Raw genomic sequence first — 15,451 nt, 5'->3', positions numbered from 1 at the left:
ACACGGGATGTGAGACCCACCTTTGGTGTGTAGGATCCATATCTCATAGACGGTGCGGATGAGATGTGAACCTTCCCGACATGGGGAGTAAATACAGACTCCTTCCTTACTAAGTCCAAGTCCAATTTCAATTTTACGTTCCAAAAAAAAATGATGTAAATAAACTGTGTGCTGGTTTTATGCTTTATAAATAGTTATTAAAATGGTTGAAAAAAAGGGAAAAGAAGTTTGTTGAATTTTTATTTTTTTTTTGGTAAAGAAGTTTATTGAACTTCTATATCTACATTCGAGAATTAATGATGACCAAATAAACAAGCACATATATGTTTTACTACCCTCACTGAACAAGAACTAAAGGTCCATTTGAAACCTTCATAAGAGAAAATACCATTCAAATACATCAAACTACATCCATAAAACAACACAAGAACTTGAAATATATCCTTTGAAATGGTTCTAGTGGTTCCAATTCCATCTGGTACTGATACTATTGGGAATCCTATCTTAAAATTGTTCTATTCCATTTATTATTTGGTACTAAAAGCAAATCCCAATATTGTTCCGTTTATTAATGGGATGATCCAATATTAAGGCAATTTTGAAACGTTTTTTGGCTCAAATTAGTTGGGATCAGTTCCCCACATGGGATGTCAGTCCACATGGTTCTCACCGTCCATGAGATGTGGATTTCGTACGCATCAAAGGTGGGTATCATACCCCCATAGACGATGAGATCCATGTGAAGTAACACCCCATGTGGGTAGAGAATCTCGATTCAGTTCAATAAAATATCACATGTATAAAGTAAACAGTCTACATTATACGTCATCATCAATATGACAGTTGAGGCGTGACCCACCTCAACCCTCCACGTGGCCAAATCAGGTTGACTGAATAGTTAATATTCCTGCATGCCAAACATATGACATCCTTGTCCACCTTAGTTGGAACTTTTTGACTTTATTTTCTTTGCCGACTCCCAAAATGTGTTACATTCTCATAATCTCTACAGTATCTATAATTTATTTCTTATATCCAGTCAGTCTTTATAGTTTCTTAATCTGGCTAATCTAATTGATCAATGTGTGTTAGAACATATTGTTATTGCATTAGTTAGGCCTACTACACTCTGTAAAAAGTTTGAACTGCCCCATATTTTATAGGGCTACCAACAGCATTTATACGTTCGCTTCACCAGAAAACTAAATTCAAGGTGTGTAACGTTTGAATTGATTTGTAAACCATGAACCACTAAGTCTCTAGTATCATCTACACAGAGAAAACCTAATCTTAAAATTGAACCGAATCGATCCAAAGCAAATCGATTCGGTTTTATTTCAAAAGTTGAAGTCTTTTCTCGATTCAGTTTGATTTCGGTTTTATGATTAAAACCGTTAATTTGAACCAAATAACCTATTTTCAAATCGAATAAAATAAAATTATTTTTTAATATTTCAATCAAATGTGGATGCTAAATTCTATTCTTTTTTAATATATAAAAAAAAGGTTTTTTTCATGTACCCCTGAGGTTTGATGTAATTATGAACACATTCCTCAGTTTTGAAAAATTCTGTGTGCCCCCCTGAAATTCTTAACAGATAACAGATGCCCTCATTCCGTTATTCTAGGTTTAACAATGTTAAAATCAAGGGTAAACTGACAAAAATGCCCTTATAAGAAGAAAAAAAAAACCCTACAACTCATCTCCCCCCATATCGTATGGGAAAGATGAGTTGCAGGTATGAACACCATTGGGCTTTTGAGGTTTTGAGCCTAGATTCCAACAATTTTGCAAGGAAAACAAAATCAGAAACTAGTGGGAGAACAGACTTCAAAACCAAAATGACAGAATTTGAACTGGCAAAAGATCTAATTTTCCATTAACCAAATAAAAACATTTCTGATTACAGAGCATAATATCTAAGCTTTGCTGGCTTAAATTTTCTAGGTTCTAAGCAGCGACCATCTTGGGAGATTAGGATTGAGAAGCCTTCTCAGTCTTCTTGGGCATCAAGACAGTGTGGATATTTGGAAGAACACCACTGCTAGCAATGGTAACCCCACCGAAACTGCCTTCTTCTTGTCACCACCTCGTCTCCCTCCTGTTCCCTTTGTGGTTTTGCCTCTCTCCATTTCTTAATCTCCTTCTGAAACTGAAAACACTCGCTAATGAGAGAAAAGAACCAAAAAACAAAACGAGAATCGGACAGGGTTTGGAAGGAAATCTCAGTCTTGTTGATTTTTTATTTCGATTTGAGATTGATACATGGATGATTTCCAGTAAAAAATTACTAGGGTTCATAAAAATAACCGATTTTGACACACAAATCGCTCGATCTTTCAAACCCTGTCTCCTGACGCTGCTTCTCTTCCAAGTCTCCCTTCCTCTTCTTCGTCTTCTCGGCATCCACCGCCGGATCTTCGTCAGTGTCAAGCTTTCGCTTCATCACTTCCTCCTCTGATGATTCTTGTGTGTGTATCTCTGTCTATAAAATTGTTGGAATCCACACCCAAAACCTCAAGAACTCAATGGTGTTCAGACCTGCAACTCATCTTTTTCAAATCGTTTTTTACTCAAATCGTTTGAGAAAGATGAGTTGCAGGTTTTTTTTTTATTTTTTCTTGTAAAAGCATTTTTGTCAATTCACCTTTTGAATTTAACACTATTAGACTTAGACAAACGGAATAAAATTAACTTTTAAGAATCTCAAGGGGGCACATAGAATTTTTCAAAATTAAAAAATATTTTTATAATTACATCAAACCTCAAGGGGGATATATGAAAAAAAACCCTAAAAATAAGTTTGATGAATTATGACCCTAACAAATAAGGATATTTTTGCTGATGAAAATGTAAAAGATTTTGACCCAAACACTTAAAATAGGACCTAAACTGAATTAAAATTGAATAAAAAACCAAATATGAAACCGAGTAAACTGAAATCGTATTGAACCAACTCATTTTGAAAATGTGTGCCTATTCTCGGTTTGGTGTGATTTTGGTTTTTATAATTTGTATCTTGAACCGAACGGATTGACACCCTTACCTATTGTTTGGGTTTAGTTAAATTTCTCTTAGTCAATTGAATCCTTCATCAGCTTCATCGATCATCATCTTCCTCGTCACCTCTCAACTGCTCCTACTCGGATTAACGAAACTCAGAAAGTTCATATGATGAAATCCTTCCCTATTTAACCCTCCAAAGAGCAGCAGAAGCAGCAGCACATCCACCACCAATCAGAGAATACAAAAACACAACACAACAGAGCTCTTGCAGTGATATTCAACTCAAAAGATGAAGAACCAGAAAACCCAAGAGACAAGCCTCTTCCTGTCTCTTCTAATCCTCCTCTCATCATCTGTCTCCCTTGTTCAAGCCCTGGTTCCTGCTGGAACCATAGACAGGACAGTGAAGCAACAAATCCTCGCAAGCCTTCCTCCAGAACAACACGATGGAACAAACCCAACAACATTAGTTTCTTCCGGTCCATCTCAACTATTCCTAACCTCTCCTTCAGGGAAATACGCAGCTTTCCTACTCCGACGGCCAACCGTGCTCGGCGCCGGAGGCTTTGGCAATGATTTCTGTTACATTCAAGTGCAGGAAGCAGGGCAGAGTATGTGGGAATCGGATTGTGTTCCAGTGAGCAGTGTAAATACTTGTAGCTTGGTGTTTGATGATCAGGGTCTTGAGGTCTTTGATGGGAGCACTTCTATGTGGAACACAAATGCAAATGCTAATAACTTTTTGCAGACATTGGAGTTGGTGGACAGTGGTGACATGAGATTGATAGACAAAGATGGGAATTTGGCATGGAAGGCAAGTGACAACCCACAAGCTAATCAGAATTGTGGATCAATTGGGTCTCCTGGATTGGCTCCTGAAACTCCTCCATTTGCAAAGCCTATTGAGAACAATGCTCCATTTGGGCAACCTGCGCCCAGCCAAACAGGGCAGTTGCTTCCAGCAGGCTCAGTGGGAGCTCTAGGTGGAGTTCCTCTGCCACAGGCACCACAAGGAGTTCCTCAGCTCCCAGTTCCAGTAGGTGTTGGACCTGTGGGTGTTGGAGTTCCTGATCAGCTGCCACAGGCACCACAAGGGCAGGTGGGTTATGAAGAACCACCTCAACAGGCAGTGGCAATTAACCAGCCATTCTCTTCAGTGAACCAACCACAGCCTTTTGGTGGGGTGGGTAATTACCAACAGCAACCCCTTGTGGATAATAATCCTTTCGATAGTGGATCTTCAAGGGAATCTTCATTCAAGTTTGGGGTTGTTTTGGTTTTTGAGGTCATTCTGCTAGCTTACTTTGGTTTACTCCTATGAATTTAGAATGATTCAAAGCATGTAATAAAATGTCATGGATTTTCGCTGTGGTCAATCCCTTGTAGTATTGTATGGAAGTAAACTTGGATACAAGGTTGGTTTTATAGTTGTAGGAAGTGCTGAAATTGTTCCTATTTAATGAAATCTCATTCCCATTGATGTGCACCTTATTTCCGTGTATGATAAAAATTTTCCTTTTTAACAAATGTATAGATATTTTGGGATGTGAAATGGAAATACTTTGATGGATTTGCTTTTCCAAGAGTAGAGGTCAAATGCGTTTTCTAGTGCCGAACCGGCAACATGATGGTTGTAATAGCGTAACTTAACTGTTTCGCCAAGGTTTACCTACTCAATTTTATCAGAATCACTTATTGAATAATTGTGACACATTATTTGTTCAAATCTTGATTTTCTTAATCATATTAGATTAAGTATTCTAACGATTTTTAACCGCAGGTTCAAGGGTAATGCACCTATGGAATGATGAAGAAATTCGCTTCTGAAGCCCAACCAACCCTAACCTTTCCCATTTTGGGTTGTGTACAATATTTGTGCATTGGTGGTGGTCCCTCATAAACCAGACCGTGTGATGATGGTCCTTTACAAGAACATCCAAGCCTTATCCCAACTTTTTGGGGTTGGCTACATAGACAAATGATTAAAACTAAAGTAGTTAAAAAAAATAAGGGGGGAGAAACAACATGGATACAATTCTTCCTGTGATGGTGGTCCTTTGCGGCCCATTTTGTTTCGCTTCTCTTTATGGTTTTTCGTTGTGGGTTCAGCTTTCTCCAATAGTTCCTGTAGTGTTGTTCTCTATTAAAGGGAGGAGAATGTAATGCGTTGGTGTGTAGTTTGGTCGGAGAGCCAAACCCACCCTGTGCCCGACATGGTCTGGGTTGGGCTTTTTTAGTCCACGGGTTAGGCTAGGGTTGAGATTTTTAGGCTTGAGGTAGGGTCGATCCAGGCTAGGTTGCAGCCTCAATTGAGCCTGGCCCGACTTGATCTTGTATATAATTATATAAAATAATATCATATATAAGGTCAAATAACATGGTTAGTCCTGGCCTTGCCTAGCCCTGAAATGGCAAACAAAAAAATTGAGTTTGTCAGGGTCAATCATGGCCAGGTTGGGTTGGATTGAGCTCAATAGGGCTGGGCGTTGAGCTAAAGAGACCTAGGGTTGATGGGGTACACTCCACCTTGCCTAGTGATAGCTCCCGCGATTGGCAATGTCCCATATTTTAAAAAATATACCAACAAACATCCATGTTTCTCTTCCTTTAAATTGGTATGCTTCTATCTCGCTCTTGTGCCCAGACACTACGAAATGACCATGCACCCCTCCTGTTTGATACTCGTGCGTGTTCATTGATCGGGGCATTGGCATAGGGGCCACGTTCCTGGATAGAGCTCAATTTCCTTCTTGGCAATTTTTTGGTGAACAAAAAATTGAGTTCGTATGAGACAAATTCATGATTTCATATGAACTAGATTTGCTATGTATGAAAAAAAATCCTTTTTAAGATGCAGTGTGCCCTAACAATGGTGTTGTTCTTGTCAAAGCTGTAAAGCAAAATGCAAAATATACATGATGGATCAAAAGTTGCTCTCTACATCATGGTTTAGGAATTGGTATCAAATTGGTTGATTCGTATGAATATGTTTTAAGACCAATATCGATTCTTAGCCGATCCTATATCGGTGGATTGGTATGAACAAGTGTAAAAATATTTATTTTAAAATCTTTCTTTTTAAAAAAAAAACACAAAAACGGAGTAAACCTGACCGCTCGAGATCATACCTATTATTACTAAAACCCTGCTCTGCATAGTTGACATGACAACTTGTGACGCTCTAAATGAGGTGTCCCTACCACATGCTTGTTAGTTCACTTTTTTCCTTCTATATATATTATTACACATTGAGCATAGAAAGATGAAATAAAATTTGACATAAATTAAATTGGTTTTCTTATTTTTTTTTTTTTTGGTAAGAAAATTGATTTTCTTATCGATATTCCTTAAGGTGTCAAATAATTTATAATCTTATTTTTTTTCCTTTTAATGTAACAGATATTTTTTTCAATGAAGGTAAAACCTGTTCTCTCACATGTGTACTTAAAAAGAGTTCATAGAAGACAACGATAATTTTTTAAAATGACACAATAGTACATAGTAATTGGCAATTTACCCCTTAATCTTCATTTATTCAAAAGAAAGTGTCTGGGACTACATCAGTGTTGAGAGGCCATTCTATAACCACTTTGTCTGGTACACATGAATCATCCCTTTTGAGCTTAGACTGTTAGACAATGAACTAGACAAATAATGCAAATTGTCATGAATCAAGCTTTAACAGCAAAGATTTTTAATACTACTCTGAACTTATTCAACTATAGAGATTAGGAAGGAAATACAATATACAAGGGGGAATAAATTGGGAGTTCCTACAGATGATCTACGATATTAGTACTCTTGAAATTTCTCATGTTGCATGCCAATCATACTTTCTTTCATGCAATTTGCATGCCAAATTTAGAGAAAGAATAATAAAAAGAATTGAAATAACTAAAATAATATCATACGTGTAAGGGGATTTTCTTATTGACACCCTTTAATGTGTCAAATAATTTTATAACATTACTTTTTTACCCACGTAGTTTAACATTGTTTTCTTTGAAGGTACAATAACAATTCTTGAAACTGACATAATGGTAAGGTACCTTTCCAATAATTTTGAAAACCCTTTTTTACTCTTCATTTAAGGAACTTTTGGAATAAGACAAGGGACAATCAAAAGAATATTACATGTTATACAAATTTTAAAGGTGTAATTCAGATAATCTCTAATGCAAATTTAAAAATTGAATACTACTTAAAATTTCACCAAAGTTTTAATGATTTCATATCATATTGGTTCGTCAATTAAACAAAAAAAAAATTTGAAATATAGTTGATATGCATAAAAACGACCCACCTATAGTTGGTTGACACGTGGTGTAAGCTCCAACCAAAATGAAAGATTAAGATGAATATTACTATCATCCATCTAAGCATAAGTCTTCGAGTCATATAACTGCCATTGTGACAAGGGATTTTTCACGGGAGAACTTAATTACTTTACTTGATACCCAATTCTATGCTCATACACCCTATATATATGAAGACATTGTACAAGGTAACGGGTTACTTAGTCACATTTAATATTATCACCTAATTATTCACTCAGTTCCCAACTCTTACTGTCGTTGTTCGGATAACTAATTTTTGCATCGAAAGATCCACCTCTGAGCCAACTCCAACCCTCTCAGCTGCTCTATTCCTAACTTGTGGTGGCCAGATCTCCCCACTTACGTGAGAGATCAAATTCTAGCGGCAACAATAGTCATGCTAGTTCCTTTTGGCGTAGGGGATCCACAAGTGGCCAATTTGATATGAAATATCCCACACCATGGTAGGAGAGAGAGAGAGAGCATCCATAGGCCATAGGCCATAGGCCATAGGTCAGAGACGACAAGAGTGTGAGAAAGGATGCATGCATGATACTGGCAGTGTGTCCATCATCTCTCTCCCTTCTTGGATTTTTCCTTAGGGAGACCCATTCATTTATTAGGATAATGTAGGATCGATAAAGAAGAGAGGCCCATTCATTTATTAGGGTAAAGTAGGATCGATAAAGAAAGAAAACGACCAGTGGAGAGAGACGTACTCAGACAGTTCCAATCTTCTTTCATATACTACCACCATATGGCGTCTCAATCTCACTCTTACCACCCGATTCTCCCGTGCGCTTTACTACTACTGTTTCTAATGACTACCTTCTCTTCTTTTGGCTTCAATGTCTCTGCCTCCAATTTTTCCTTAGAGGAAGCAACGGTGGCAGAGCTACAGCAGGCCTTCAAACAGAACACCCTAACCTCTACGCAGCTTGTCGAATTCTATCTCTCACAGATTCTTAAACTCAATTCAAAGATTCGAGGTATTATTGAGGTGAACCCTGATGTGCTCGCCCTCGCCGAACAGGCCGACAATGAAAGGAAGGCCGGGGCTCCTATCTCCACGTCCGCGTTGCATGGCATACCGGTGCTGGTCAAGGACAATATAGCCACAAAAGACAAGCTTAACACCACCGCCGGTTCCTTTGCACTGTTGGGCTCTGTTGTCCCTCGTGACGCTGGTGTTGTGGCGAAGCTTAGAGCTGCCGGTGCCATCATCTTTGGAAAAGCTGCTCTTAGCGAGTGGGCTCATTATCGTCCTGGACCCAACGGTTGGAGCGCTCGAGGTGGCCAAGCCCTGGTGAGAAGAAATTAATTTTGGGGTCAACCCGATTCATTCATTCACCTAAGCCTGAAGAGAAGAAATTTTTATTTATTTATTATGAAATAACATAACTTATTTGCAGAACCCGTATGTAATGTCGGCGGATCCTCATGGGTCAAGTACTGGATCAGCAATATCAGTGGCAACAAATATGGTAGCAGTGTCACTCGGGACTGAGACAGACGGTTCAATACTCGGTCCAGCATTTGCTAACTCAGTGGTTGGAATCAAACCCACTCTCGGACTCACTAGCCGAGCTGGGGTCGTTCCCATTAGTCCCAGGCAGGACACCATTGGGTGAGTTCACATGACTTGAACAAAACACCAAGTTCAATCTCAAATAAGAGGTCATGAGCTCAACCACCTTGGGGTCTGTCCCCATCCCCTATTTCCCCCCCCCCCCCCTCCTATTAAAACTCTTTAATTCCAAAATAAGTAAAAACATCGAGTTTAATAAAAACTCGAATTAACTTCGACTTTGTCTGGTTATTTCATTTCACGTGCAAAAACCATCTCGTACACCCCTGAGCTGATGGACGTATCTCGTCAACTCAGGGGCGTACGAGATGGTTCACGTACTTTGTGAATTCCATCTCGTCAATTCAGAAGCATTAAAGATGGTTCTCGTATATGAACTTGAGCCCAACTCATTTCTTAAACCTGGGTGAATGTTTCTGATTTTTTTTTTATCAGGTTTCATGTTTCCCTAAAATAAATATCAAGATTGATTTTATTGCTTTTAAGAAACTCTGGTTATTTCTCTATTGCATGTGATAGGCCAATCTGTCGCACAGTGTCGGATGCAGCATATGTACTTGATGCAATTGCAGGCTACGATCCTTACGACAACGCGACTTTATTGGCGTCAAAGTTCATTCCCTCGGGTGGCTACAAGCAATTCTTGAATGCAAGTGGACTTAAAGGGAAGAGATTGGGAATAGTGAGGAATCCATTCTTCAACTTCCCCAACAGCACCTATTTGGGGCAAGCTTTCAACAATCATTTCCAACAACTAAGGTAACAAAATTGAAAGAAATCAACTCGATCCATTAATGTTGATGTTTCTAGCTATTTCCTTGCTTCAATTCTTATTCTTTCCTGATCTCTCTAAAGCCAAAACGGAGCAATTTTGGTAGATAATTTGCAAATAGCCAACATCAGCGTAATACTGAATTCCAGTGAAAGTGGTGAATCAATTGCATTGTCGACCGAGTTCAAGATCGCTTTGAATTCTTACCTTTCAGAATTGGTTTCTTCTCCAATCAGAACACTGGCAGATGCAATAGCCTTCAACCTGAACCACTCTACCTTGGTAATTATAAAGTCTTTCTTTTTTTTTTTTTAAATTTCATTCCCCTTTTGGTTTAATTTTAGGGCTTTGATTGTCTGAAATGATCGAATTGAATCTTCAAGTAACAAAATTGATGATGTGTGTTGGGGGTGGTGTGCAGGAAATGATTCCAGAATTTGGGCAAGCCGTCTTTTTAGCAGCTGAGAACACCACAGATACCAGCAATCCTGCATATCAAGCAGCACTAAAGAGTATGCAAAGCTTGACAGAAAATGGAATTGTGAAACTAATGACAGAGAATAACTTGGATGCATTGGTTACTGCAAATTCTACTGTTACCCCTTTGCTAGCAATTGGGGGATTCCCAGGAATTAGTGTTCCAGCTGGTTATGAAGTAGATGGAACACCATTCGGCATCTGTTTTAGTGGATTGCAGGGTTATGAGCCAAGGTTGATTGAAATTGCTTATGCTTTCGAGCAAGCTACAAAGGCCAGGAAGCCTCCATCATACCTAGTTTAAGAAACCCCTCCCTCTAAGGAACCTTTTGTTTTTAGTAATAATGGGCAGATTAGACTTGTTCAAGAACGAATATATATATATAGTGGGTTGCAGGGAGATGAGCCTAAGGCTAATTAATTATCCAGACATGAATTGTCAGTTCGATTTGTGCCCAATGGTCCAAAATGGTTGAAGGATTTTATTTTTTACCTCTTTAGATTGATTGCCATTTGCCAAGCTGTTTTTGCCTTTAGATTTCAGTGGGATTTCGTCTGGAGTTGTGGGCTCGTGTAGTGTAGTCCATGAGTTCATCCCTTCTTGGTTTTCGGCTCTGTTGCAAGTATGGGCAGCACCTGGGTTTTAAGAATCCGTATCAGATACCAGGATTGGTCTTGGCTGATATCGATATGAATTGCTGCATATCATTCTGAAACGAAATGATTTACTCATTCACTTCCGATCCCTAAAACCATGGGCATCACTCAATCTCTGCTCTTTTTGGTTATATAATGAGAATGGATCATCTGCACATAGATGCAAGTGAACGTACATACTTGAGCGTACATGTGAGAGTTAATCACTTGTCTTTTTCTTTTCATTAATGCCCTTCCTCCCCTTGTAAATGCTAAATATGGAACAAATGGTTACTTACTTCTCACATGTGCATGCACCAGAGGAATTGGACTCTATAGAAATGTCCTATGCACATTCTAAATGAACTTGATGTGAGTCATGGGACAAGCGTTGAGCAATGCGTGTACCTCAATTCGTATCTGTATTGACGGAGGGGAGACCAATACTGATCTGATACTGATTATTATTATTATTTATTAATTTCTTAAACCTTTGTGGAATCGGCATCCATGTGTCACTATGCTAGTGGTTGTACCTTTGATCCGAATTGATATCTGCAAAGACTGATACAGTCCCAATGTTTCTCTCCTCAAATCTTTCTCTCGTCAAATCTTTCCCCTATGATCTTAATCTCTCTTTCTCTCTTATGCGCGCAAAAAACTCTCAACTCTAACTCCAACTCCAATTCTCTCTCACACAGACATACATAAGAGGTTGCAAACATTTTGGTACAAGAAGATGAGGCGAAGCCCCTGTTTTCATTTTTATAATATAAGAGAGATGAGGAGGTACAGATTGAAATCCTTGATTTTGTTCATAAAAAAGTAAGGGTGTCAATTTTGAATCAGAACAAAAAACGATCGATTACAATGAAATCAAATTGAATCGAAAAAATACGATTCAACTTTGATTCAAATTTGAGTTAGAATAAATTTGTCACTTCGACTGACCGGACCAAATTAAGTGTATTTGTGTAAACTGAATCTAAACCCTACAATCATGAGTCTTTGTTGAGTTGTATCAAAAGGACTGAAAAATGATATTATGGGATTTTTTTTTCATGAGGTTGTAATTTCATTCTTAACTTTATTTATTTCATCAAGTTATTTGACTTGGACCAAATTTAAACCAAATTATTGAGACCATATACCAACTGAACAAAACCGAGTATAGAAACTGAATAAAAGCGCAATCGATTTGGTTCGATTTTGATTTGAGGTAATTGGAGGGAGGAGTTGGGGCCCTGTTTTATATGTTTTTTCCATGTAAAGAGAGGTGAACAGGCAAGGGATTGGCCAACTCACGAGTCATCCCGCCTGGTTTCCCTGATCCAAGCACATGATTCGTTCGACTAATTGCCCCAGACAACATCAAGAGTCCAAAACTCTTTTTGGAGGTAGAGCATGATGGGTTGACAACACAAATGGAAACACACACTCTTGTGGTTGGAGTGCTCTTTTTCCTTTTCTTTGGGTACTTCCATCTATAAAAGCATCCTTAGCTCCCTTTCTTCTTACAAGAACCTGTATCACAGAGAGAGAGAGAGAGAGAGATGGGAAAACTTGGAGTGGTAACATTGTTACTTTCCTTCCTAATTGTTACCATGGCGGCGTTGGGTGGTAGTCAACCCGAGGACTGGCACAAGAGCGTAGTAAGGGTGGAGAAGGAAGAAGAGAAGGTGACGGAGCTGCACTTCTACTTCCACGACACAGTTAGTGGAAAGCAACCCAGCGCGGTGAGGGTGGCTCAAGCGATGGAGTCGGAGAAATCGCCAACCCTCTTTGGAGTGGTGATGATGGCTGACGACCCATTGACGGAAGGCCCAGAACCAACCTCCAAAGTTGTGGGCCGAGCCCAGGGTTTGTACGGCTCAGCCGGCCAGGAGGAATTCGGCCTCATCATGGCCATGAACTACGGTTTCACGGACAGCATTTATAACGGTAGCAGCCTATGCATTCTGGGGCGAAACTCAGCACTGCATCCGATCCGGGAAATGCCGATCGTTGGGGGAACCGGTCTCTTCCAGAGGGCTCGAGGGATTGCCGTGGGTCAGACCTATTGGTTTGATGAGACCACTGGTGACGCCATTGTCGAGTATAATGTTACAGCTTTCCATTATTGATGTCTGATACCTTTTACTTATATCGTGAGCCTCAAAACAATAGTAAAAGTGAATTAGCTTTTTGTTTGTGCGATTGTAACCTTCTGGTTTTTTCACCCTTTTGACCTGCTTTTCCTCGGTGTGGGTGATTTTAGCTTGCAATTTAATGTTCTAGTCGAGAAGAAAAGGCAGTTTTTAACCGAAAAAAAAGAAAAGGCGGTTCTATGTTCTTTTATCATATGTGGATACTTTTCATTTTTATTGTTAAGAGTTTTTATGTTTTTTTATGGAAGAAAGTTTCGTATGGGAGAGTATATTGCCCATGTGTAGGCACAAAGAGGGGCGAAATGCCTGCTCCGCTACACATGGAAGATGGTAATGACCACCCATTTGATGCTTCTGTATGCGTTCCCATTGGTTGTCGCATGTGCAGTGGAAACACTCTTCCCCCCCCCCCACACGCACACATAGAAAGCTGTTTCCTTTTCTTTTGGAAAAAGATTTTATGAGCCTTGGGACAAGGGCGAGTAGTACCTCTGTGTATATATTTCTCCTCCTAACATGAAATGACTTGGCTGCCCTATTATATATTTATATATGATACAATTTTGTCAAGCATCCATTTCACTTGCTTAAGATCCATTTTTGACTTATGATGTATCTGCCCCATAGGTAATGTTCATCCTTTGCATTCAGATCACATACATGTATTGATTTGCTTCATGTATGGTTGGGTGGTAACATGTGTCCTTTTTGCTATCATAAATATCCTTTTGTGCACTCTTAACGTTGACATGTGCCCTTTTTGAAGTGCAACTCGATCCCTTCCTTCCCTGGCCTACTACCTGCAAGCATAAAGGATCCTGATCCCCGATGGCTGAGAGAACCCTTGCCCTTAATATATTTATGGGAAAAGGTTTTCTAAGCGCGGTGTTCTCTCTCTCTCTCTCTCTCAAACACACATCCTTAAATGAACTGACCTCTATGCCCCTTTATTCTTGAAACCGTTTTATCACCTCTCATTGGTGTTGTTCTATGTCGCTTGCTTAGAGAACCTTCTCACTATATTTATATAGGAAAGACTTCTTGACATTTTTTCTTCCTTCTCTCCTTCGTTGAAACTACCTACTCGTCAGGTACAAGATGGTAACTAGAATGCACCAATACGGTTCCTTAATTACAATGTAAGTAAACGAAAGAGAAATAAAATCAAATTATATACTAACAAGAAAATTTTTGTAATCACTATGAAATATGATTATGTGTTTAAAGTAAGGAACACTTAGCATAAATGAGAAAAGTTATGCACATGCTAACGTGCCCAAATGTCATTGTCTTCTTGTATCCAACCCTGTGATTTGTGAATGCTGCTAACTTCATAAGTTTACGGTATGCCCAACCTTTTCTCCCTCATAAAATTTTACTTTACTTTGCAACTAAATTTCTTGCATTTGAAAAATATAATTATCGAATATAATTAAATTTAATCATTTATTTCTATTTCACACATCCATAGGGTGTGCAACTCAAGCGGCCAAGCTAATCATGTTGGGAGATTGATAAATTCTGACCAAATTGAGCAAGGCCTAACAAAATTGAACCCTATTTGGTTTAAAGTTGAGCGGTTGAGCCTGACTGAGTACCGGCCCAAGTTGCATCCATGGTACCCGTTGGGTCCAACTTAAGCCAGTACAAACATAACCACATTTAGAACTCCCGCACTAAATCTAACTTAGCCAGCCCGATATTTGCCAGGATTCGATTAGGGTTTTCAGCCCCCGAACTAACCCTAGAAGGTTGAGAAATCCTGATCCAAATGTCGGGCAAAGCTGGGGCAGGATTGGCATACAATGAAAATTGTGGCTCAAAATAGGGATCAGATTGGTACCGAAGAGAGTGCCCCTGTGTCGTAACCAGGCTTGGGGCGGGCACTCATCTCACAACGTCGTTGCGAGCTATGACCACTCATCACATCCCGTTACTGCCTGAAGGATCATACTTAATTATATTGACTACCTTACTTATTTATAAGGTTGGGCCATATCAATCCTTTCCTCCCTTACCGATGTGGGATTAATAAGTTTTCCTCTTTTCATCCCACCTCTCCAAAAGCTAAACCCAACCCACTAGGCACTAGCTTCGCTTCGTTCAGCTCAGAATAGATGAAGATTCACGAATCACGCCTCACCTTCCCACCCATTCTACAAAACCATGCCCAAAGCCTTGGCATTTTCATAGGGCCAAGCCCAGTTTGTGCGGTCACATCTTAGAATCGTTCGTTATGTGCTTATATGAACATGTGCAGATTACAAACCGAGAAAAACTGACATAGTAGTATGATGTCATGTAAAATCAGATTCTGTGGCCACCTTATGACTGCCTTCAAGGTCTTTCATCTACTATGAGTTGGCTTTGATGCTCCCATTGATATTTCACAGAGCACTCCCTGCCGCTCGATGGCACTGGCCTTAGCCTCGGCCTCGGCCTCACCTCGTACGCATTCCCTGTACAACCAAAATTCAAGAGAGCTTGTGCTGATGGTGTGCCATATTC

General features: G+C 39.4%; 3 protein-coding genes and 1 non-coding gene across 4 annotated transcripts; 3 read left to right on the top strand and 1 right to left on the bottom strand.

Moving 5' to 3' along the window:
- Positions 1-3,296: 3,296 nt before the first annotated feature.
- LOC122658955 lies at positions 3,297-4,328 on the top strand. Its single transcript, XM_043854124.1, has one exon. The coding sequence runs from the start codon at positions 3,297-3,299 to the stop codon at positions 4,326-4,328; it is 1,032 nt and encodes a 343-aa protein (XP_043710059.1).
- Positions 4,329-8,082: 3,754 nt separating this feature from the next.
- LOC122657455 (probable amidase At4g34880) lies at positions 8,083-10,484 on the top strand. Its single transcript, XM_043852161.1, has 5 exons — positions 8,083-8,629; positions 8,736-8,950; positions 9,431-9,670; positions 9,767-9,965; positions 10,105-10,484. Exons 1-5 carry the CDS (start codon positions 8,144-8,146, stop codon positions 10,462-10,464), a joined length of 1,500 nt encoding a protein of 499 aa, XP_043708096.1. The 5' UTR covers positions 8,083-8,143; the 3' UTR covers positions 10,465-10,484.
- Positions 10,485-12,318: 1,834 nt separating this feature from the next.
- LOC122657456 (dirigent protein 23-like) lies at positions 12,319-12,981 on the top strand. Its single transcript, XM_043852162.1, has one exon. It carries the CDS (start codon positions 12,350-12,352, stop codon positions 12,917-12,919), a length of 570 nt encoding a protein of 189 aa, XP_043708097.1. The 5' UTR covers positions 12,319-12,349; the 3' UTR covers positions 12,920-12,981.
- A 1,789-nt stretch (positions 12,982-14,770) lies between these two features.
- On the bottom strand, positions 14,771-14,875 carry LOC122660676. The gene has a single exon (XR_006332777.1). It is a non-coding gene; the product is annotated as a small nucleolar RNA Z279/snoR105/snoR108 (small nucleolar RNA).
- Between the last annotated feature and the right edge of the window lie 576 nt (positions 14,876-15,451).

The sequence above is a fragment of the Telopea speciosissima genome, chromosome 4 (genome assembly GCF_018873765.1).
Source record: "Telopea speciosissima isolate NSW1024214 ecotype Mountain lineage chromosome 4, Tspe_v1, whole genome shotgun sequence".
Taxonomy (NCBI): Eukaryota; Viridiplantae; Streptophyta; class Magnoliopsida; order Proteales; family Proteaceae; genus Telopea; species Telopea speciosissima.
This window is presented reverse-complemented; position numbering and strand designations above follow the sequence as displayed.